Below are 26060 nucleotides of genomic sequence, written 5' to 3' on the forward strand. Positions count from 1 at the left end.
ACATATTCCATTTAATTTTTTTTTTTTTTTTTTGTTGCACCAGAATCACTTGATTGTATTTAATCGGCAGGATACAGGAATATAAACAAAACTTAGGAGCAAAGAAGATAAAAGAGTAGCATTCCAAGAATTCCTCATGATAAAATCACTAACCCTTTGTAAATGTGGGGGTGTCATGTAGGAGATAGACAAACTCGAAAGGAAGAAATTAGGAATGGATTATTCCAAGTGATAGATCCTCTTTTTTTCAATTTTTTTTAAATCATCAAATACTGACCTATTATATAAGTATCTGGCTTTCAAGATCTAAGCCCATAAGGAGTGTTCAGTTTTGATGAGGCACCAGCCAAGTTTCAATAACAGGGCTCTGTTTTGGGTTTCAGAATCTAGAATCCCCCAAAACCTCCCTGTAATTTGGGGGAGCAGATCTTATGCTAGCCAATGTGGTGAAGTTTTTTCTACCTAGCCAAATCTCCTTTTCAAAAATGCAAATAGGTGGAGTCTAATTTCCAGCAAATAGCTATGGGGAAAGCAAAGCAAGACATTAGGTAGGATGGAATAGAAAATAAAGCAAATTGGACTAATACCATTCTTCCTACAAAAAAGAGCAAATTAGCCTTCCAAAACACTAAATAGCTAATGATATCCCCCATTTGTCTCCAACGCAAAAAATAAAAGATAGCTCTCACGAAGCCCCATCTAAGGTTATCATTAGCCTTGGCTATATCAAATTTAATAGTTACCACAAACCTGAATCTACCTTTTTTTCCTTTTGAGGAAATAAAAGATCTCCAGAGCACTAATGACATTGTCTGTGATCTGTCTGCAAGGGACAAAGGTAGATTGGAAAGGAGAAATAATGTCATGAATTTTTATTTTATTTTTTTTTTTTAAACCTACCAGCCAGAATTTTAGCAATAATTTTTTAGATGACATTGCAAAGGTTATTGGGTCTGAATTCCTCTACTTGAGACACTTTTTTTTTTTCTTTAAATAAAAAAAAACTAGGGCGTCGTTGACACCAAAAGGAAGAGAGATATCTCTGAAAAAATTAGTGACAAAATAACAAATGTCATCATTAAAGCAAATCCCAGAATTTTTGAAAAGAACGCAGCCTAGAAAGTGAACCATCAGAACCAGGGGCTTTAAAAGCACCGAAAGTGTTGATAGTTTTTCCGATTTCATCATAGAATGTGATCTTGCATGGGGGGCCGGGTTAGAATCAAGATTGTGGAGGGTAAGGAACAAACATTCAATAAAAGAGATTTCAAGAAGATTGGAGGTGGTAAAGAGACTGGATAGAAAAGAGGCAAATTATTTGGCCATATCCCTAGGGTTTGTTAATTTTTCCCAGAGGGAGTTTGTTTGCAGGAATTTACTTGCGCAACATTATGATAAAAATTTGGTGTTTCTATATCCTCAGTGAGAACAGATGTCTGATTTTTAATACCAAAACTTTTCTTCAGCTTCATAGTTCAATTCAAGAACAGAAATTTTTTTGGACATTTCAACCAGTGGACGATGAGATTCGTCCTCCAAAAAGAGAATTAGAGAGAGGATTTGACGCCCTCTAAGTGGCCAAAGATAAGAGTTGTTCCATTAAGAAAGCAGGTTCTTGGCCATCAAATTCTCCTGATTTAAGTATCCCCATTTCCCAGTACAAAAAGGGATAAAAGTCTTGACTGTGAAGAACAAACATCTTGTAATGGAAGAGTTTTTTTAAGACGTAAATCTTAGAGAGTTCTAAATACGCTTATAGATAGACGTCCAAACGTTGCTATAATTGAACCATTGGCTGTCTCAATGGTCAAAATCTGTGTTGTACCTTGAAAACCACGAATCAAAGTATTTGTACCTCAAAGACCTAAAAAACCCCCCTTGCTATAATTGAGACTCAAATCACAGCACATCATTAAATGTTTCAAAAGAATATCAGAAATCATCGATAAACTAATGGAACTTCAATCTTTGTTCACTAATTAACTAGATGCGAGCACCTAGACTTACCAGCCCCCTCACCATATTCGAAAATTAGTGCTTAAATTGGTGGCAACTCTGGAGAGTTAAATCTTCTGGATCAACGAGCTTATGCGTATCCCGAAACAAGGACAACTCACTTTATGACTCACCAGATCAAAGAACAATATGGCGGAACAGAAACCCCAACACACAGGTTTTTCCTCGAAAAAAAGCTGTCAACTAAACTAAACAACTGCGGAATCTTGCTAATGGTGTCCATACAATGATTTAGTGCTAGTAAATAATGTGCTCATCTAAACTCTACTTAGACCATGTGTTAACAGTAAATAAGTCATACAGGGATGGTGATTTTCAAATGCTTTGGCGAGAACATCAGAACAGTAACTATCCCTCGTAGTCGCCCTGGGAAAACTTGTTCTCTGGATAATAATTGGCTGTGACTACATTGCCACCAAATCTCCTCCCATTCAACCCTGACCTGGCTTTTGTAGCTCCATCTGCGTCTGTATACTCCATGAATACCTGCAAGGCACCAAAAAAAAAAAAAAGGAAACGGAAATTATATAGTGTCTCACTTCCTTTTGGCAAGGCTTCAACAAAAATCATAATAGTTGAGAACTCAAATATTAAAAAGTGAAACTTTCAAGTTCTTATAAAACTATTTTACTTGTGGATCAGGATTTTTATAAAAAGATACAGCATCTTCAATCCACAACTTGTCCATCCAAAGAAACAAATCATACCAAAGCACCAAAGATAGGTTGATCAAATCACAAAAACAAAACTGGATGGACCAGGAAAATAAATGTATATTCATCAGATGAAATAGCAGGAAAAATCTCTCCACAAACCTTCCCAACTCCTGGAAACAACTCGCCATTTGGTCCAGGACGAGGAATGACTAAATTTACCAGTGTCCCTGCAGATGCAAAATTAATAAAAGTTTTAAGCAATTCAAATTATCTAAATGGAAACAAATAAAAAAACCAATCTTAAGAGTAAAGATGGAAAGGTTTATGGATCTTCTGTATGTGGGTTAGGCCTGATTCTCTATAGCAGAATGTTGTACTACAAAAGGCTGTAAAACAGAAAGATATAAGACAAAAAGAAAATTAATATTTGACAAAAGATCTAAGAGGATATAAACAGAAAAGAAAAGATCAGAATAATGAGCATTCACCATATTTAGCGCCTTCTGTTCTCATGTCATCCATTATGTCTTCATACTCCTCATCGTCTTTTAGCTCATCTGCACTAACTACCTGTGTTAAGCATATGACCTTGGTAGGTAGTGCACCACCTTGGAAAACAAGTCTCTGCAAAATTTAAAGCAGTCATTAATAAACCATTCAATTAATCAATATCCTTTGGCATTACTCAAAGCAAATGAAGAAAAAATTACCATTAATATGCAGCTCATTCTAAGAATTCAAATAGTTGACAATTAACTAATAAATAAAAAAAAAAAAAGAGAGAGAGGCCTAAATTCTGTAAACAATGGTATTTTTAAATTAAACAAGTGGTTATTTGGTGACCAATTGGATCCCTTTAAATTATTTTCCCAGACATAAGGAGAACAATTTTTTCCCCTTTACAAAGACCCCTATAATCATTGTTTTTAGTTCTTTTTGTTTTAAATATGAACTGGGAATGTTCTTAGAGTAACAGCTGAACACCTCTTACCCGCCGCCGGGTAGGGGGGGGGGGGGGGAACAGCTGAATGCCTCAATACAAGAAAATAAGCCCCATGTTATGGCAAACCTGAATATCAGAAGCTTAAAGCTCCCAAAACTTCAGTAAACCAAATAGAAATTCAGAAAACTTGAACATACAGGCCTTCATCAGGCTCTTAAATGCTCTTTCTACTGAATTTTAAAGGTAACCATCGTGGTATATTAACTAACATTAGGAGTTGCATTAATTCAGGAAAAATAAAATGGACTATATGAAAGGCAATTGTCCCTTACCTGCAATGCTACCTGCTGCTGTGCCTGCAATAATATACTCTCCTGCTCAGGTTTTGGCTGTGAAGCACCCTGATTTGCACGCCTAACAGTGAGAGTTTTATCACCCATTTTTATTCCATTGAGAGCTGCACAAGCGATGTCAGTTACTGACAGATCTTGATACACACAAAATGCATAACCTTTCGAGTTCCCTGTTTCCCTGTCCTTGACAAGATCAAAACCACGAAGGGGCCCAAAGGATTCTAAAAGCTCCCGTATCTGTACTTCTGTGAAATAGTACGGAAGCCCACCAACAAAGATTCGATCCGGACCCTCGAGTCCACCAGCAGAACCTGGAGTTAATCCTACGGCAGCTAGGTTGAGATTGGGATTTGGTTGACTTGGCCCAAGTGCTGCAGCAAGAGAAGGGTTGTAATCACTTGGCCGCCTCACCTTCACTGGCGCACCCTGTCAAACACAAGGATCAACACAAACAAACCAAATCGTTAGGTTAATGAAAACAGGCATCATCTGAAATCGTTTTGACTTCACCATTGAGAACATTCCTAGAATTCAGCTGTTCTGAAAACTAATAAATACAATAACTGGCCTAGTAAAAAATATGGATATGATCAAGATTGCAACTAGAATATACTACCTCAAAAATAATACCATCCAAGGCCATAGCATTACTAGCCTCCTCAACAGACCTCATTTCAACAAATGCAAACTTCTTCTCATGGTTAATGTATACATTAACAACAGCATCTCCTGCAAAAACAAGTGTCAACTTGTACTGATCCAAAGTAATCAACCGAAGGGTGAGCAGGGCAGAAATATAAACCTGGTCCAGCAGAATTTCCTCCAATTGCGCCCATAACCTGGCTGAAGAAAGTTGCCACTGACTGAGTAAAAAACAACATAAATAATCAGTAAACAATCATCTTAACTTGGAAAAATCTAGACTTCAAGATCAATTAGTTCAACCATGCTTCAAACAAGAATAGAAAACAACTGAAAACATCTGATCCTTCCAAAAGTAATCATGCAGACAAACTGAAAGTGAAAATAAAAAGTAAACCATAACTTATCACAACAAAGGTTGTGCTAAATTAATTTTTTTTAAAATGTGGTTCCTCCGTTCAGTGAATGGAAGGCCTAGGTTACGAATCGTAGAATAGGTGGGGTTTGGGAGGAGAGGGTGTATGCCCCCAATTAGTCCCGGGTCAAATAGACATCATTCAGATACTTTTCCCTAAAAAAAATGGCATTACAAGCTATGGCAAATAAAGTAAAGTTCGATAAGACCCAACAATATATTCATAAAAAACAATCCAATAATCTACTTTCCTTCCACCCTAAACAACAACATAGCCTTATCACAACTAAATGGGGTCAACCACATGGATCCTTGCTTTCTAATCAGCTCTATCTGAAGTCACATAATACGAGGCCCACTAAGCATGTCTTTCATCACCACTTCTCCTATGGTTAATTTAGGCCCGCCCTAGTTCTTTCAGCTCCCTCAATTTGAATCAAATCACTGCTCCGCTCTGGGCATCCCAAGGCCTCCGTTGAACATGGTCATACCACTTCAAACGACTCTCTCAAAGCTTATCATTAAAAGGAGCAACCCCCAACCCAGCTCTAATATGGCAATTCTCACTTTATCCTTCCTAGTTATGCCGCACATCATCCCTACATCCTCATCTCCGCTACACTTCATCTATGAGATGCTTCATAACCACCCAACATTCCGCACCATAAATCATAACTGGTCTGACAGCCCTACAAAATTTTCTTTTAAGCTTCAAAGAAATATGCCAATCATACAACAATCCGGACTCAATCTCCCCACTTCATCCATCCTATTTTAATAATGTGAGAGACATCATCCTCTATATCACCTACCCTTATTTACAATTGGGCCCAAATATCTACAATAGTCACCTAAGGAATCTCCCTCTCAACAATATTCACCACCTCATCAGCCATCCTAGTGTGACTAATGTTACAAACCATTTTTTTCTACCTTAATTCTACTTAAGACCTTATGATTCCAAGGTTGATCTCATATAGCCCCAATTAGGCATAAATCTCGTCTACTTTTGGCTCATCCACCATAAACAATATCCGCAAAAACATACACCAAGGAAACACATCCTGCATGTCTCTAGTTAAATCATCTATGATAAACGCAAAGACATAAAGGCTTAAGGCTGATCCTTGACGTAACCCAATTGCAATTGGAAATTCACTTCCTTGACACCCCACAATTCTTATGCTAGTCACCACACCATCATACATATCTTTAATTATATCCATATATTTAAATGGACCAGATAATGATTCCAGATAGTCACTAATATCAACTTTCTTTCTCAACATTGAAGATTGATCAAAATAAAGTAAATAGGTTTATGCTTTTCAGATCTCAAAAAATTTAAGAATTGAATATCCACTTTTACTATGTCAAGATAGTGCTTGCTGAATTGCCAAATTCCTCTTGCACTCTTAACAGGTTCTCCTAAAAGATTACAAAAAATGAAGTTCGACATTTTATTATTACAAAAGAAAAATTAGTAGTCAAAAGACCGAATGATGTAGATAAGTCACTTACTGGGCTTATTTTATTGCAAATAAGCATTGGGTTGGATTATGTATGTGTTGGGCCTTTGATCCCATGGGTTTTATTTGTACTGAGCCACTTTAATAGGTCTAAAATATGGGTAGAAAGTAAGAAAACGAGATTTAATTCATTAGTTTAGTTAGAGTCCTGTTTTGAGTCTATTTCCTTTGTTATTTCAGTTTCTTAGTCAGTTTAGGTTTCCCAATTAATTAAGGATTGGATAAGGCCTTTCCTTTTTAGTGTTTGAGTCAGTTTTAAGTCTTCTATATAAGTTTGTAAGGGGCTACAACATTGAACACGAGTTTATTAATGGAAAAAAAAAAAAAAAAAAAGATGGCTTATGCTATTGTGTTGTGGGATGCAGTTGGGTGAGATGCCTAAACCTGAGGAGTGACATACCCATACACTAGTTCTTCTTCCCCCTTCTTAACCATCCATTGAATTCTCTTTCTTTTCTTATTTTCCTTTTATTTGTTTGTTGTGAGAGAGTGTTTGAAAGCTAGAACCAAGACTATTGGAGGACATCTTCTCTATTCAGCCAGAATTTCAAATCCTGCTTGGGATTAAGATCACTTATGTCTTTAATATGCAACAACAACAACAACAACAACAACAATTGAGCAGCCCATTACTTTATTGAGCAGAAAGTCTAAAGCCCATAAACATCCCTTAAAGGGGGGGGGGGGGGTTGAGAAAAAAAAAAAAGCAACAATCCACGGAATCAAGAACAACAGTTGGACTAATAACAGCCAGCATGAATAACCTGTTCATTCGCAGTCGGAGGAAGGCCACCAACATAAACCCGTCGAGCATGTCTTGTTGCCTAATAACAAATGAAAATTAACATTTAGATATCAAATGAATCAAAGGGCGGATGAACTATATCCATGAAGAACTATTACACTGTACCTGTTGAGTCATTGCCTGAGGGTGCATCAAGAGTGGGGTTGCCAGCTGGAACACACAATCATCAAAGAAGAAATTCACTGATCTGACACATTAACATAAATATCACCACAATGTAAAATAATATAGTTACCTGTGCAGGAAATTGTAGCATATTTGGAAACATTCCAGGGATGGTTGTTGTGGACCCAGTCAATTGACCTGCAAAAGCCATGAAATATATAGTGATGAAAAGGAAAAAATCTAAGATCAATACTGCCAACGATAATGGGTACCAAATCAATATGCACCTCCTTATATATGCTCTACAAAATAAGCATGTTCTAGCCCTTGCAATTATAATTTGTCAAGGAGATGAAAAGAATACATTATTTTCAAGTACTGGAGGAAATATTTGCATAGACTACCAAAAAAGGTAATAGGTGCCGGTTGAAGACGAACAAGATCCATCAAACCGGTGCATGAATCCTCCTTGTACATAAAAGCTACAGAAGCCGGCTCATGCCCAATGGCAGCACAGCGGGACAAGTAGCCCAGCATTGCCTTCTTACAACAAAACATAGACACAGAAAGAAACAAACAAACACCAAAAACAAGAACAACCAAACCACTCTCAGTTTCAGAATTAGTTCATGAATATAAAAATAAATAAATAAATAAATAACAAATCCAATCAAAGAACCACAGCCTTTTCTTGCTACTACTTTGAATGTAAAAGGCAAATGAATATACCTTACCAAATGGTACCAAGCAATTGATACGACTTTCCAAGCTAAACACAAGCACAGAAATAGGCACCGGAATCAAAGGCAAAGATTAGAACGAAAACCCATGTACCTGCAGCAACACCAGCAGCAGCTCCTGGCATCAATGCAGTCGTTGGAGGAGCCATGTCAAAACCACTAACCCGCTTGCTGCAAGGACAAGTTTAAAATTAGCTGGTTACCTTAGAAAAAAGTTTGATTACCACAAAGGTGAATGAAAGATAACTAATATACACTGATAATTATTACAGGTTAAAATACATCATATGTCTGTTGATCATGATTGAATATCTCAGTTAATCATTCACATGCATCGGTATGCCCCTAACTCCCCAAAACAAAGTTTTCAGACCATTGGAATGCTAGTCACACCATGGTCAAGCTGTCCACACCATTGACTGCAAATCCGGAACTGGGTATCATTTCAAGGATTGAAGGCGTTCTGAAAACCAATGACTGGTAACTAGATCATCAAGTCCAAATTTACAACCATTAAAACAGGACAATTGGACCGCCAGGCCTTGTTGAAACCAGGCTGATGGAGCACCAGTAAGTGGACCAAAACCCAGACAGAATGCCTGCAAGTAGTGAGATGATTTGAAGCCGAGCCATGCACTCAACAATATAGACCCAAGCCACCAGTAAGTGGACCAGGAGGTGGGAAAGTACCAGACAGCCGATCATCAGGCCAGCAAAGGCAGATGGCCATACAGTTTAAATCATTAACTAGAACCAAAATTACACCAACCTCAGATAGTTTCATTGTTTCAAGGTGAATTCTAAACAAAAGAACTTGTGAAGAAGGAAAATAATTAACCATGGATGCTACAGAATTTAGCTCCATGAGGTTGGCTAAATTAACTAATATTTTCCTTGGCCAAAACATGCTTCATGTGGTGTAAAAAAGACTGGTTTATTATGTAAGCCATTGCAAGAATGCCAACAGCAGGGCCCTGGTCGTCACAACAGTCAATATTTTGATAAACCACTAAAAACCATTGAAGGTTTGATACAAACTTTAAAGAATAACCTGTACCTCGTTTTGGCAATAAGTAGGCACACATCCATGCTCAACCTGCATCAGCAATGAAATAAACAATGACACGTATGCTCACCTCTTTGATCTTGAACGAGATCGAGATCGAGAGTGAGATCTTGATCTATGATGAGATTTACCCCTTGAACGAGATCGAGATCTATGATGATGTCTCCCTTCCCGATCTCGATCATATTCTCTACGCCTGGAAAATATTTTGAACAGGAAGTCATAAAAAGAATTAACATAACATTAGGCTTTTCAACAGGCTATGACAGATGGAATGACAAATAACATATAAATGCCAATCGAACTAGAGTGCTGAAATCAAATCTAATCACATATTCATGATACAAAAGACTTTCCAGGTCTGTAGAGACACCTTCAATGGTAATTTAGAAAATAGAGGTACATGGAATCCTATAAAATAATATGATGCTCAAATTTTAAGCAATAAAATTAGTCCAATAGCAACAGGGTTTTCAAGCACCCAGATGGAACATAAGGCGTCCCACTGGGCCTAAGCCTGGAGTACTGCTCACGAGCATGGCCTCTTGATAAAACAAAAATAATCACAAACTCATATAAACCAAATTCATTTAAAAACATGATCAGTAGAAATTCTCATAGTTTAAGAGTCACATTTCTATACTCACAAATGCATTTTTACATTTCCTCTATCTCATATATAAGTAAGTTAAACCTGTCAATCCAAAATGTTTCAAAACTGGAGAACGTAAATACGGATCTGAGATAAAAATATATCATGCAGTATAAAATACATATTTCATTGCAAGGTAATGATCAATCAAATGAATGAGGCCATGCGCTGCCAACCTTTCAGAGCATAGGGCAGCATTTCATAAACCTCAATCACCTGACCAAGAATTTTCTTTAATGTCTCACCTCAAGGATTAAACCTGACAAGGTTTTTGGAGAGAGAGAACAGAAAACAATAATGAATCAATATGTAGAATTGCATCATACACTTCTCATATTTATGTTATTAACAGAAACCAACCTAAAAGAGAGAAAAAGGAAGGGGGGGTCAGAAGAACACATGGATTCCTTCTTCCGATTAACTATCAATGGGTCAGCTCCACAAAGGAGGCTTCCAGAGAACATCATGCAAATTCCAGCCACTAGATGAGCTAAAATACACCGTGAGAATGAAATGAAACTGACATATGTTCCAACTCTCATACCTCTCATAGTCTCGAATTCGGTGATAATCATCATCGTCGTCTCTATCTCGACCACGGTCCCTTCTGTCAGTCCGTTCCCTATAGTGGTCTCTATGGTGACGATCCCGATCTCTATCTCGATCCCTTTCCCCGTCCCTGTCCCTCTCCCTCTCCTTATCCCTGCTTTTTTCTCTTTCCTTCTCCCTACTTCTTGAAGACTCTCTGACATACTCGCGGGATCCATGCTGCAATAAATCAGTGCATTTGAATTGTAGAATCAGCAAGGGTAAAAGTAAAACACATGGCCAAATGATTATTCTCTAGCATTCAATGAATATATCAATTCATTCAGTAAATAATATTTAATAATTCATTCATCAAATAAAATAAAATAAAATCATATATATGGTTTGTAACCAAAACTGAATATTCAAATGTTTCTTCAGATGGGTTGTCAAATATAAGAACTTGGATGAACAAATACTTGGCTGATACAACAACATTAATGTTTAATTACGTGACAATAAATATAAGAGCTCCATATTTGATACCAGTATAGTTCATATTCATTTCAATAATTTTGACATGTCTGAGACAAAGAGGAGGCAAACCCCAGAATCAGCACTATTTCGATGAAATTTTGCTCATTTCGACCATTAACAACCCCCCCCCCCAAAAAAAAAAAAGAAGGCCAAGCGAAAAATATGGAAAAAATACAATTTCTGCGCGGTATTTCAGTAGTTTTGGATCGACCAAAACAGCAAAACAAAACGAGTTTTTGAACCTTGGACACCAGGTAGAATAGGCATGAGCAGTGACATGTATAAAGTAGCACTCCTAGGACTCATGATTGAGGAGACCTTGTACACAATGTCTACATCATTAATGTGTGACACAATTGAGTATCAGACATGTGGTTATGTGAAAGTGTTTTAATTTCAACCAAGTTGTGTAAGAATCCAACCAACAAAAGTAAAATGGGAAGAGACGACACTACGAGTCTTCCCCTTCCACAAAAGCTCCTCCCTCAATCGAATAGAATAAAAGCTCAGCACCACTGCTCCAAAGTTGATAAAAATTAGTTCTTCTGGCCGCTAAACTGAGAAATCATAATTCTTTCCTTATATTTCATTCGAATAACTTTTCCTCAGAACCGAGTTGACTGACCTTATTAACCACCCTAAATCTAACAATACGTTTCTGGGAAGAGAAAATCTTATTTCCATCCAGTTCTGCCTACAAACAAATGATACACACATAAAATAATTGCTAAATTAATTTAATGCGTGAAACCCAATGATCTAATTCAAATGTCCACATTGGAAAAACGATTATTCAAAGTGCCAATTAAAATGCAGTCGAATTACGTAGAAAATCAATAGTATCGAGTACAATTGAATGAAACCACCCCAAAAAAAGAAGAAAAAAATTGTTTTTTTAACGCTCACCACCCCTTCCAAGAACGCCTCTTGAAATCTTAATTTTGTTTCTAACCCGGGGGTTGGTGTAATTGGGAACCAGAAGGAAACATGATAAATAAGAACGAATGTAAAAAAGGAAACGAACAATAAAATCGTCGAAGAGATGGAACTACCCGCGATTTAGAGTCGCTATAATCATCCGCACCGCCATGACTGCTAGTCTTATGCGGAGGTGATGAACTGTAATCGTTGAGCGCTTCGCCATTACCATCATATCTTCCTCCGTAATCCGGCATTTTGAAATTGGAACCAACCTTCTCTTCTACTTCTCTTGGTATGATCGTCGTTGTTGATCGCTGAGCGATATCGAGCCGAAGGCCTGAAGCAATTTTAGGGCTTCGGAGAAGACAAGTGCTTTTATACACAATTGAGGTTTCTACGGTCTACCGTCTACCGTCTACCGTCTATACGGCTACACTAGTTTACTCATTAGCCTATGTTTGTAAACCAAAGTTTGGGACTTTGGCCCGGCCGGTCCGTCCACCCGGCCCAACCGCAATTAAGTACATGATTGGACTTGCCGATTCGGCACATTCACCCGATAGTGCATCAGTACATCCTTCCAGAACTTCCCACTTGGCATATGAATGAGCTTTGAAATTATGTGGATAGGATCCTAAATGTTGCTCGCGTGTTAAATTTGCCAAGTAACAAAATAAGATATCTCTGATCAAACGATATGAAGGGAGGATATCAATGTGTCGTTATAATTTTCGTAAATAAAAGGTATAGAGAGATTGATTCATTCGAAGAAGAGAGAGAGGATGCTAGGGTACCCTTTATCGGCAACTCAAAAATACTTTTTCTATAATTGAATTTTAGTCTAAATTTTTATATTATTATCATTTTTATTTTTGGGGGGGTTAGATTGCATTGCCTATCCACAGCTTGGAAATCCTATGTATCAGAATTACCACACCTATGGTGCCAAAAGTTGGTTTGAACCAACGAAATTGAACCTATCAAAATTTGTTCGAATTGAAATCGAATAAATTTATTGGATCATGTCACACATTGGGGCTTTGTGTCAGCCAACCCAAACCGGACTGCATCAAACCGATTTAAAAAAAAAAAAAACTGATTAAAACAGAAACCGAGCTGATATAACCTGGTACTAGCTCAAATTTTATAATTAAACACATTTTTTCCATACTTATGAATGCATTTTCATGGTAAACCAAATCCAATCAAACTCAAATCGATTAGGGAAACAAATAAGAAGCAGAGACCAAACTGAACCCAAACCAAAACTAATGCACCCTTATCGGATCATGTTTTGAACTCACTCATTCTCACATCGAAACTGGTGAAACTAATTAAAAATGTTTCAAACCGACGTATTGAAACCTCCGATAACCACATTAATCTTCCAAGTCGTAAAAACTCATATTTTATGATATGGAAATCCAAGTATATGCATGTTGGAATGCATTCCCCGTTTGATTTATTATATAATTATAAAATATTCCCAACAAATGATATTTTCTAGGTTATCTATATCATTTGTTGGAATGCAGCTGATGACACTTGTAGGTATCAAATGTCCAATAGATCATGGAATCAAATCTTTTGCTTCACTGGAGAGGGTTGCACCACATGGCAATAAAAGATTTTCTTTATTGATTATAGCTCGAGGACATCCCATCATCATTGGTATGCCCTTGTCCAAGGAAAACAAGATGGATTTACCATATGGCCAACGTGATAAATTTGACAGCCAGTTTCAATCATATGATGATATGATTCCCCATTTACGATGCTTCTTCTCCTTAATTCTAAAGTTCACTTGTCCAAGTAAATCCCAAAAAGATTAGCTTTTCCAAATTAATAACTACATTATGATGTAAATATATTCCATGAATTTGGCAATGACCTAGCTGCCAAACATTTAAGTTCTCTGACCTCACTTTTATAATGTTTTTGAGATGCCAAAGCCATGTGTTAATAAATACATTAGTGAAAGTACCATTATAACACCCCCCACCCCCAAAAACAAAGAGAGAGAGATATTTTCTATTTTCTGGGTGCAGAAAAAGTACACCTATTAATCATTTTAGGGGTGTAAGTTTTGACCTTGACGGCCCAAACCTGCCCTGGTCCGCCCTGGGCCTGGGTTAAGACCTAGGCCAGCCTAGCCCGGCCTGAATTTACTTTATTTCAATTCATCTTTGAAATTCTTGTTTTACTTTCCTTAACCTTGAACATATATATTAATTTACCAGAACTAAGAACATCATCAGATCAACAACATTCTTTGTTGAAAAACAATGCAGTTCAACTAATAGACTATCAAAACTGGCTAACAGAATCACACCTATATTTCACCAGTTAAAATTATGTTCTTATCTAAGCCAAACCAACCCACACCTCACAAAAAAGAAAATCCAGCATAGAGTTACAGACTATTTCTTTTTCCAGGATAGATGTATTCGGACCATATCTCACAGTACAGTAGGAGGTGAACGAAAAGTGAGTTTAAAATGGCAAGTACAGAAATTCATAAAGCAACTAGCCGCCATAATCTCCCTCCACATAGCGGTTCTCCGGAAAAAAGTCTGCCATGACCACACTCCCATCAAATTTCCTTCCATTCAAGCATGTCCGGGCTTTCATGGCTCCTCCTAAATCAGCGTACTCCAAGAACACCTGTGAGGCAGGATAAACAAGTACAATCAAAACAAGTAGCAGCCAGTATTACAGCTGTCCAACAACCCCCCCCCCCCCGGGTGCGAAAAGAGGCTCATTTCCCTTTCTTTTAAGGTAATGCCAATTACAAAAATCACAAAGTTTGATGAGCTCTAGAGTTCACAAAGTTGCCACATGATGAGTAAAGGTGAAACATGGGCAAGTGCATGTCAGAGGAATAGGATTTCACGCCCGACTCATCAGTCAAGTTTTGGTCTGATTTAGTAAACAATGGGGATGAAGCAAGGTTCAAACGTTCACAAAATTGCAAAAAACACCACTAACCTTCAATATGTAATAGTTTAGGTAAGTGGCATCCGTGTAAAATCACAAAACTTTTTATGTAAGTCTAACAAAATAGAATACTCATTTTGCGTTTAAATTTGACCATTAAGATGGGCAATGAAGTCCTCTAACATAGACCCACCCAATATCCAAATCCAGTGTCACATAGGTCAAAACTTGGGGAGCTTTACTAACTAGCCACTAAGTTCCTTTTGAACATCATGAGGACTGGGGCCCCCTTTTTCTTTTCTTTTTTTTTTTGGGGGGGGGGGGGTGTTGGGGGGTTGGTTGAGGAGAGCAAGCAAAAGATCCTGATCGAAGGATCTTTGGTAAGAGGCAGCATCATTGCAAGGGAACTAAAAGATATTGATCAGGCATCTTCCATGCAGAGCTTGTCAATCCCATCTTTCCTGGTCAATCCTATTCCAAGGTAGGGCCATATGGGTTTGACCACCGACCCCTATATGACACCTCATCATAGAAAGGCGAGATGGCTGCGGAGAAGTATTGGAAAAGTGTATGTACAATATTTCAAAACAATTTACAATAAAAAATCACTCTACAAACCTTCCCAACCCCTGTAGATAACTCGCTGTTCAGTCCTGGAAGAGGAATGACAACATTCACCAGTTTTCCTGCAAAGGCAAAACTCGTATTAGAATTGGGAGTGATCACAAATTATCAAAATGGGGGGTGGGGGTGGGAGGAGATAATTATGGGAATATGATATAAATCTTCTGTATGTGGTAAGGCCTGATTCTCCATTGCAGAATGTGGTACAAAAAGCTCTTAAAAAAGTACTACACAGAGATTAGAGATATGAATGTTCACCATATTTTACGCCTTCTGTTTTCATTTCTTCCAATATGTTTTCAAACTCCTTGTCATCTTTTAGTTCATCTGCACTGACTGCCTGAGTTAAACACACAAACTTGGTAGCCTTGGCAGGTAGTATAGCACCTTGGAAAGCAAGCATCTACAGAAGGCAAGAAGTCGGTATTAAGCGTCTTCCACTTATATTTCAAACTAGTTTCAACTTCTAATAAATTACCGACAGCAATAAATAACAACCCAGTGCATGAGGCTCCTGCTGCTGCAGAGTCTAGAAGGGGCAAATGTATGCAGCCTTACCCCCTGCTTCACAGGAGAGACTGTTTCCAAGAAATTACTGACAGCTATACATGAAGCAAATGAAGAAAAATGAAAATAACATCGTTTCTAAATGCTAATTGTAATAAGACAAGCACCATGATGCGCAATTCAAAAAACTGCAGAATAAAGTAGTTGAAAATTAATTGTTAGACCTTTTCAAAACATTAAAATGTCAATCACTTATGTGCTTAAATTAAGGGTGTTAATCAGTTCGGTTTCAATTTAAACGATTCGGTTTTGTTCGATTCATATATATTTTGGCTGAAACCAAAACCGCACCATTTACTAAACGGTTACGCTTTCTGAAACCGCAACCATTTAGTAAACAGTTTCGATTTCCATGATTTCTAAACGGTTTCAGTTTCAACGGTTTTTAAACGGTTTCGGTTTCGATTTATTCCATACGGTTTCTAAACGGTTAGCAATCGGTTTGCTAGTTTATTCGCATGTTTACTAAAATTTGCTTTTGGTAATAAACGATTCAATCTTGAGAACGTGAAATGCAAACCATTATGTTTTGTTAAAACAACCAAATTAAGCAAAAGAAAATATTTTGATAGAAAATAGTCTCAAACGCATCTAACAAGTGAGTAAGTAATGCTTACAACAAGGATTTTCTTCTTCTCCCCCCCTAAATAATGTGTTATGATATTGGAAAAAATATATTTAATATGCCATGGTATAAGCAAAAATTGCATTTTTATCAGTATACATTCTACTTAGTGCGTTGGATTAATTTAATCGGCATTCCAAACAATGAGCAAGATAGCTCTAGAATTACTTAAAGGCTTGCAGCACTCAATCTTTGAATCAAATGAGATACTAATGATATTTTGCAACCACCTTTTGTAATCTTTAAACGGGTTAATCGGATAGGTTTAAACGGTTTAAACGGTTCGGTTTTCACGGTTTCAATTCGGTTTGAAACCAACGGGTTAAACGGCTCAGCTCGGTTTCAACCTGTTTAGCCAATCGGCCTGAAACTTGAAACCAGAACCGAACCATTTACTAAACGGTTTTGCGATTTCGATGTAAACGAATCGGTTCGGTCTCGGTAAACGGTTTCGGTTTCAAATTCACATCCTTAGCTCAAATCCAAATTATCGGATCAAATAAAAGTTAATTAAAGCAAGACATTCTTGAAGAATAAAAACATTATGAACCTTTCCAAATTAGCTGTCGTGTAAAATTCTTAGAACAAGTTCATGTTCCTACAAATAATAGTATTTTGAAACAAACCAGCCTATTTGGAAATGGATCTTTTTCAATTATTTCCTTGAAAGGTAGTAAGGGAACTCTTTTTCCATTAAAAGGATAAACCACAAGAACTACTGATTTAATTTCATCTTAACGTATTAGACATAAAAGAAGCAAGAACCAGGAATATTCAGGGCTTAACGACTGCACTTAAGGTCTCAATATGTTGACATGGTATTATGACAAACCTGAAGATTTGAGAGGCTTAGATGTCCTATATTCAGGAAATTTTAACCTAGAGGACTTCATCAGGTTTTTGAATGTTCTTTCTACCAAATGTTAAGGGAAACAGCATGGTGTAAAATCGGATGGTTAGAACTTCCATTATTCAAGAAATTAAAATGGATATAGAAAGGGAAATAGTTCTGCTACCTGCTGCTGAGCCTGTATGAATATGCTTTCCTGCTCAGGTTTGGGCTGTGAGGAACCCTGGTCTGCACGCCTAACGGTAAGAGTTTTATCTCCCAATCTTAGGCCATTGAGATATTTGCAAGCATTATCTGTGACCGACAGATCCTGGTAAATGCAAAATGCATAGCCTTTAGAGTTCCCCGTTTCCCTGTCTTTAACAAGATCAAAACAACACAGAGGCCCATAGGATTCTAGAAGCTCCCTCATCTGTGCTTCCGTGATATGGTGTGGAATCCCACCCACAAAGATGCAATCGGGACCCTCAAGTCCTTCAGAAGATCTAGATGCTAATCCAACAGCAGCTAAGTTCAGATTGGGATTGGGCTGACTAGGCCCAAGGGCTGCAGCAATATTAGGGTTGTAATCACTTGGCCTACTCACCTTCACTCGTTTCCCCTGTTAAACACAAGGAACAGCACAAGCAAGTCAAACTATTAAGTCAACGTAAACAATGAAGTCACTTTGTCTTTTATTCTACTCTATTCTATTCTATTGCCGGATATGCTCACCATATGGATAATTAAAAGAGAGAAAAACATCCTACCTCAAAAAGAATACCATTCAAGGCCATTGCATTACTGGCCTCCTCAACAGACCTCATTTCTACAAAAGCAAACATCTTCTCATGGTTGATGTATACATTGACAACAGAATCTCCTGCAAAAAAAAACACACCACCAACATTCATCAGTTCAAAGCAATCATAAGAAAAAAGGCCGGATGAGGGGTGACTGGACTACATACCTGGTGCAGCAGAGTTTCCCCCAATAGAAGCCATAGCAAGGCTGAAAAAGGTTGCCACTGACTGAGGCAAAAATGAGGTAAAAGAGAATCAGTAACCAACCATCATAACTTGGAAAAGTATATTTTGAAGCTATCAATAAGTCTTATCTGTATCAAAGTTGGAAAAAAAATTGCCATAGTGGAGTATTCTGACACTTCCTAAAGCATATTGCAGCAACAGGTTCAACAATGAAGTTAATGCACAGAAAATACACCACAAATTGCATAGAAATAAATCATATGTAGAACCTAAAAGTGAAAATTATAAGCAAAGAAATAAATTTTTTTTCGCAACTAAAGTTTGGTATATAATAAGAAAATACATTAAAAGTTGCAGGAAATATTATAGGTTCTGAAGGGACCCAACAATATTTCCCGGAAGAATAGTCAAACACCCAATTTTCTTCCAAAATTCAGTACTTTAAATGTAAGCTTTCCAGAGATTAAAGCCTCCAATGTAAAATCCCAATTAGTTTTGACTCTAAGGCTGTGTTTGGTAACTCTCCAGAAAAAGGTTTCTGAAGTTTTTTCCTTCTATGGGAGCGAAAAAGCGGAATAAAGCGTTTGGTGCATTTATGGGGTGTTTCGTTTTTTTTTTTTTTTTGGGTAGAAACAAGAATTGACGGAACGACAAAAGGTAGTTCCATCGTTCCAGTTTCGTTCAAAAAAAAAAAAGGCATTCTGACACAGAAACTGAAATTTCCGTTTTTGACACGAAACGTCATTTCTGGAACAGAAAAGTTACCAAACACAGCCTAGTAGGGTCTTCCAAGCATGGTTTTAGAAGTCAGAATCAGGAACAGGATCAGTCTCTGCCGATACCAATCCAGATCCTTCTGATTGGACAGAAATACCCCTGGTTTTCATTTTAAAATGTTATTTTTTTTAACCTTTTTACCCTTGGTCCATATTGATCTATCGATACGGGATTTTCCACAGGATCAGGATTTGCTCGGTCGATACCAATACAATCTGTTTCCTTGAACCATGCTTCCAAGTGATGGCATACTTCATTTTATAATATGAGAAAAGGGTTTTGCTTACTGGGGTCCCTGCAGCATGACCCACTGTTTGCCAAATGAACAGGATATTCAGTCATCCCAGGACACATGTTGGAGGCCTATCTCAATGATAGTCCCACCATGCATGGGCCTATTCCCCTCGTTTATTTCAAGGGGCCCTGTTCATCAAACAAAGTAAGCTTTCTACAATTTTAAAGCATTCTCATTCATCCAAAAAAAAAAAAAAGGTTCTCCTAATACATAGCATTGATAGACTGAGCTGAAAATCAAAATTGTTTGCTGAAGACATGGATGGCATATTCACAAACATTGGGGCCCACCAGACACTGACATGTAGCAGGAAAAAAAAAAGGCCTGCTCGTGGAATGCCTTCTACCTGACTTGCAGTCAGAGCCCACCCCTATAAATATTATAGTTACAAAAATAAATGCTAAAAGTTTATGAGCTAGCAATTGTTATCCCAGAAAAATGAAAAAGAAATTCAAATTATTCACCAAAAAAAAAAAAATTCTAACATAATACAACAACAATTCACAGTATAAACAATAATTAACAAACAAGTCCAATAATATGAAATGACTACAGTTTGATAGGGATGTACATAACCTGTTCATTCACAGTTGAAGGAAGGCCACCAACATAAACCCGCTGAGCGTGTCTTGTCGCCTAACAACAGTAAAAGAAAATCTTAAAATTACTAGACATCAAATGAATCAACACACAAAATACAACTGATACACCATACCTGCGGAGTCATTGCCAGAGGATGCATCAAGAGTGGGTTTCCAAACTGGCATATGAACAAAAGCATAGGATAAGAATTTAAATGAGCTGAGGCATCAACATCAAATATCAATTTAACATGGAAGAAATAGACTTACCTGTCCAGTAAACTCTAACACATTCGGAAACATTGCAGGAGCGGTTGGAATTGCCCAAGTCAATTGACCTGCAAATGCTAATTAAATCAAATTGTGGTGTAAATGCAGAAAAATAAAAAAACCATACTAATGATAAAATTCAGCTAAATTCAACTCTCTCATTTCCCCTGAGGCTGTGTTTGGTAGGCAAGATAAGAAAAGAAAAGAGAAGTACAAAAATTGCACTATTTTCTTGATTTAAGAAATTCTCTCATTGTGTTTGGTATGTCCTAAACCAAGAGAATATTCTTTTTTGAATTTCAAAATTCACCTTGGAAATGGTGAAGTTTTCTTTTGCTGCCAAAAAATAAGCCTTGCCTACCTAAAACACAAGAAAATAAAAAAAAACAATTCCTTTCTTATCATTTCATCTCTTTTCTACTCTTTTTTTTCTTCTCTTTTCTAGATTCTTTTTTCTTTTCATTCTTTCCTTTTCTTCTCTTGGCTACCATACATAGCCTGATGAACTCGACAAAATCAAGAATGATGCCTACTATTGTAATCAAAATTAACAAAATAAGAAGAATAAACCATCAAGCAAATGAGGGGATGTTCGTATATTCTGCCAAAAAGTGGGAGAAGCAGCCACTATTGCCTTCGTGCAACAAACGTAAACAATAAAAAAACCAAATAACAAAAGCACGAACAGAATAAAAGGACAACTCAGTTTGAGTGGGTTTAAGTGATAGAGGGCCCGCACTTATCTCACTGTTTGAGTTTCAATCCAATGCAAGTACTGGAAGTGTCTTAAAATCATGTCCGTTGTGAAGAAGTACAAAATAGTGAAATACCATTACTCCGAGATGTTCTCGTAATTTCATGAAACTTTAGACTCTACTTTTTAACCACTTCCCAAGCTTGGCTTCAGGCTGAAATCCAACCAGTGAGACAAGTGGGAAGTCCTGTATCCTATGGACGCACTTATGCTGATCCAAGTCTCCCACATGGCAGAGAAACAATCTAGTATCAAAATGAAACATCATGAACAGGTCGTAACATTTCTACTCCCCCCTAATTTAAAAGAATGAAAATAGCTCATCAAATGATACCATGAAATTTCACACTCCAAGCCAAACCACAAACACAGATATGGCAATAATCAAATTTTACAGTCAGAAAATAAAGGTTACATACCTGTAGCAGAAGTTCCTGGGATCAATGCAGTTGTTGGAGGTGCCACATCGAAACCACTCACCCGCTTGCTGCAATACAAGTTAAAATTAGTCATGTTCACTAAGGAATTTGTTTTTTCAATCTGAATATGAAATATTAAGTGTATGGAAGTACATTGGATGACAGTGTTCCATTCAAAATGAGGTCAGTTGAGTATGGGACTGATGCCATATTATCATTCGTTACAGTTCCCCTATTTAGTTGAAAATATATATTATTTGGAAGGAGTTAAGTGACATCAAGTTTCAGATGGAGGGTTAGCATTCAAGGAGAACAATCGACAACCCTAACCAGCAGTTGGGCTGGAAAATGGAAGTATGGAGGCTGAGGACGTTGGACCACCGTCAAGACATATGGTCAGATATTGTCTAAAAAAATGGAGCTGCTAGTATGAAGACATGGGTTATAGTTTCAATTATCAGGGTGCCAAATTTGTGCAGAACTGCCAAAAGTTAGGACCAAATCCAATCTACCCCTCACAGAACCTATGAAAGCAGGGCTAACCCAAGGGCCTTTTAGAACCCAACCTGTACCAACCTTACATAAAGAGCATACAAAAAATTACCCCCATTATGTTGATTGAAGTAACCATGTTTTTTCCAGCCAAAATTGGGTGACAAAATCTAAAATTAAGTAAACCAGTTTGTAATGTAACTTAGCACAAAAATCCTAACAGTGGCCCCTTGTCAAACAATATTCTGCATTAATAGTGCACAACAGGTAAGTGAAGGTCCAAAATGAAGCCTTGAGGATAACCTATGCCTAAATTGGGTGATGGCTCCATGTTCAACCTGCTTCGGCAATGAATCAAATAGGAGATGTATCTCTTACCTCTTTGATCTTGACTGAGAAGGAGATTGAGATCTTGATCTATGATGAGATCTACCCCTGGACCAAGATCGAGATATATTCCACTTGTGCCACCCTTCCACATCCCGATCATAGTCTCTATGCCTGCAAGATAATTGTAACAAAAAAAAAATCATTATAAGCACAGCTACAACAATGCAATCATTAACTGGCCAGGACAGAGGGGATTAAAAAGAGATATCCATGAAACTATAATAATAAAACCAGACCTACCAAATATAGAACCTAAATGTATGAAGTCATAATCACCTGAAAAATTACACGTCATGATACAAACCCTTCTAGGTACATCAGAAAATATTTGGAAAATTAGCCTGATAGTTTCTCAAAAATAATATTATACCCAATTTATGAGTTATAATAGCCTTACAGAAATAGGGTTTTCAAGCACTGTGGTGCAAACATCCCATTAAGCATGTAAGCCTCCAGTTGAACCCTTAAACCCCACAAGAATGGATTTTGATGAAAAACAGTAAAATAATACACACACAAAATATACAACAATTTTAAATAATTGAGACAACTGCAAATGTTACTTTTAATAGTGCATAAATATATATATTTTTTTTTTACTAGTTTTATTAGTAAATAAAAATATACATTCGACACGAGTTTCTCGAGTTTCTCTAAGCAAACTGGATCCTATTGAAACTGTACAGTGAGACGATGGATCTGACATATCATGTAGCAGAAACATAAGACATTTACCGTTCCCAAGTTTTCTTTTGTACAAGAAGATTTTTTTTTACCAAATTTTGGAAGCCATGCTCCCCACGCTCCCCACTTTTCACAGCATGAAGCTGTGCCTCACATATCTCAATCTTTTTGCATGGACATTAAATCAAGTAGCAAGGATTTTTCCTTAATGCTCACCTTGATGATTATGCTCCACATGTCTTCTTGGAGAGTGAAGAAAAGTAAATCATTAATGAATCAAAATGAAGAATTGTATCATGGACTTCCTAAATTTATGCTGTTAACAGATATCCAACCTACAAAAAAGACACAACAAATAAACAAGCAAAGCGACTCAGTAAAATGCATAGATGACTCCTTCCAATTAACTAAATAACTATGAAATGTCAGCAGCATAAAGGAAGTGCTCCGGAAAAAAATCCCATCAACTTCAGTCACTAAGAATTAAACTACACCATCAAAATGAATATGAAATTGAAAAATAGCTGCAAACTCTAGTCATTTGACTCATTTCATACCTTACATAATCTCGGCTCTGGTGACGATCATAATCATCATCTTTGTCTTGAACACAGTGCTTGCTGTCCCTCTGTTTCCTGTTGTGGTCTACACAGTGGCGATCAGAATCTCTGTTAAATTTCTTTTCCCTTTCCCGCTCCCTGTCCCTGTACCTCTCTTTATCCCTCCCATTAATTTTTTTCATTTCCTTGCTTCTTAAATATTCCCAGCCATTATCATGGGTTCTATGCTGCAATGAATAAAGACATTAATCTTTTAGCTTCAGTAAGGAAATGAAAAATAGTCAAGAAATTATGCTCTATCGCTCAATGATATATAATAAGCATGAAGATCCAACAAGGAAAAGAAGAAGAGAATAACACCCAATAGTTTCATATGCACGATTTGATGGACCAATTCCATTTCCCCGTATGACTGTCCAGGAGGAAGCTAATTGAGAACTCAATAAAAAAAAAAAGGATAAAAAGAAAGGAGGGATTTACTCTCAGATAAGCATATATTTTGCTGGTACAAGGACATGTATGTTCAACAAGGAGAAAAAGACAAGGGAAAATTTGAACATTAGATGAACATACACACATTTGACTGGTACATGGACATGTATGTTAAATACATTAAAGAGCCATTACCCAGTGTCGGTCCCGCCAAAGCAGGGTCGTAGGAGTGATGAGTTGGCAGTCAATCCTAACCTTTGACATTTTTGCGCAAAGTGGCTGCCCTCAAGACTTGAACCCAGGTATTTTCCCTGGCAGCCCAAACCTTTGTACCATTGCTTAGAGCAATAGCCCTGTATGTTAAATGCATTGCATCAACAAATAACAATAAGAGAGTCCATCTTCCGTGTGCACCAAATAACAGTGACACAGACAGATGTATGTGTTACAAGTGCCTGCATGTCTAGGTGGTTGATAAGCATGGAGAATAAGCATTAGTCCATGGATATTTACAACACATTGCGTGTAAAAGAAAAATAAATAGGCCACCAGCATCTATACATTAGGTTGTATAAGAATCTGGTGCTGGAAGTTTGAAACTAAAATCAGAAGAGACACAGAAGACACAGACTTTCTCTCTGATCATAAGGAAAACATAGTTCTGCGTCACTGAGAGAACAATTTTTTTTACCAGCATAAATAAAACAGTATTGAAATACAGGGCAAAGAACCAAAGCCCCGACCCTAAATTTTTTACCAGAATCCCTAACACTAATACATGTCTGTGTATAAAATTTTCGTGCAGGTAGAACCCGTGTAGTTTGTTTTGATTTGCCAAAGAACAGATCATACAATAAAGATCATCAATGCGTTCAAATTCAAAACAGTTGGATCACCAACGTTTCAGATACAATTCAACAGAAACAGCGAAGCACCGCAATCCCCTCGAAATCTTTTGATTGTATTAGGATGGGGGCGTAAAGATCAATAACAAGAAAAGAAAAAAGAACAGAGATAATGGAATTCAAGAATTACTAGGGATTTAGAGTCGCTATAACCGTCTGGACCGCCAAGACTTCCATCCTTCTGTTGTGGTTGCACATTGTTGTTGTCGAACCCTTCGCCATTACTATCGTATCTTCCTCTAGAATACGGCATTTTTGGTTATCCTCTCCGACTTCTCTTTGTATTTGATGCAAAACTGCAAATCCTCGTTTTTCTGAGAGGGAAGCGATTAGGTTCACGCCCCAATTAATTGAATAGAACTATAGAAGTATGAAACTCCTCGTTGCCGTGCCGGCTAAGCTACTTATACAGTTCTGCACTTCTACTGTTAGGGCCTTAGGGGTGGGTTAGCAAAAACGCGTTCATAAAATAAAACGCCGTTCCGTTCTTTAGATTTGTATTGGATAATGAGATAGAATGGAGAATTTGGTGATACAATGACCCATATGTCCCCGTCTCCCCCACCCCCACCCCCACGCCCACGCCCACGCCCACCCCGAAAAAAAAAAAAAAACACGTTTAAGCCAGTTTTTCTCACCAAATCTCAAGTCTGTTGCAAGATTTGTTACATGACAGGCAAAATTTACAGTATTTTCTATCTATTTTCAGAATTTATGCTTAGAATCTTCTATTGATTCCCGAATGACCAACCCATAAGAAAAAATATGTAGAATCTGTAGTTCTGTACTGTTTTCTTTTCTTGGGTTTCCAAGTATAGCCTAAATTTGCTCATTTTGTAGTTAGCAAGCTTGATTTTGTCGTGGTTGATTTCATTTGTAACAAAGAGACTTCTTTTTTTTTGTTTTTGAACTATAAATAAGGGCATTGTAAGTGAATGTGTGGCACATGAAGGGGTTGGTTTTTAAAAACACCCTCTCATCTAGGCTTATTATTATTCTCCTTATATGATGAATATTCAAAA

At 37.3% G+C, this 26060-nt stretch overlaps 2 protein-coding genes across 8 annotated transcripts; both read right to left on the reverse strand.

Annotated features, from left to right (window-relative positions):
- Positions 1-2174: 2174 nt before the first annotated feature.
- Positions 2175-12271, reverse strand: LOC122084330 (splicing factor U2af large subunit B-like). 7 transcript variants are annotated; one of them, XM_042652493.1, is made up of 13 exons: positions 12040-12271; positions 10467-10690; positions 9341-9466; positions 8299-8375; positions 7595-7662; positions 7465-7509; positions 7319-7378; positions 4771-4831; positions 4585-4697; positions 3948-4394; positions 3161-3296; positions 2832-2899; positions 2175-2502 (listed from the first exon to the last, which is right to left on the reverse strand). In XM_042652493.1, exons 1-13 carry the CDS (start codon positions 12160-12162, stop codon positions 2365-2367), a joined length of 1686 nt encoding a protein of 561 aa, XP_042508427.1. In that variant the 5' UTR covers positions 12163-12271; the 3' UTR covers positions 2175-2364. The 7 variants fall into 7 exon arrangements, 6 of the variants coding, with proteins under 6 accessions (XP_042508427.1, XP_042508428.1, XP_042508429.1 ...); XR_006141873.1 differs by having other exon boundaries at positions 2420-2502; positions 2832-3058; XM_042652494.1 differs by lacking the exons at positions 10467-10690; positions 12040-12271 and adding an exon at positions 7869-8004 and having other exon boundaries at positions 9341-9404.
- A 1891-nt stretch (positions 12272-14162) lies between these two features.
- Positions 14163-25488, reverse strand: LOC122084618 (splicing factor U2af large subunit B-like). Its single transcript, XM_042653012.1, has 13 exons — positions 25169-25488; positions 23699-23928; positions 22446-22568; positions 21576-21643; positions 20403-20470; positions 20267-20311; positions 20128-20187; positions 18461-18521; positions 18261-18373; positions 17678-18112; positions 15728-15872; positions 15464-15531; positions 14163-14572 (listed from the first exon to the last, which is right to left on the reverse strand). The coding sequence occupies exons 1-13, from the start codon at positions 25289-25291 to the stop codon at positions 14435-14437; spliced, it is 1677 nt and encodes a 558-aa protein (XP_042508946.1). The 5' UTR covers positions 25292-25488; the 3' UTR covers positions 14163-14434.
- Between the last annotated feature and the right edge of the window lie 572 nt (positions 25489-26060).

This window comes from Macadamia integrifolia, chromosome 7, assembly GCF_013358625.1.
Source record: "Macadamia integrifolia cultivar HAES 741 chromosome 7, SCU_Mint_v3, whole genome shotgun sequence".
NCBI classification, from domain to species: Eukaryota; Viridiplantae; Streptophyta; class Magnoliopsida; order Proteales; family Proteaceae; genus Macadamia; species Macadamia integrifolia.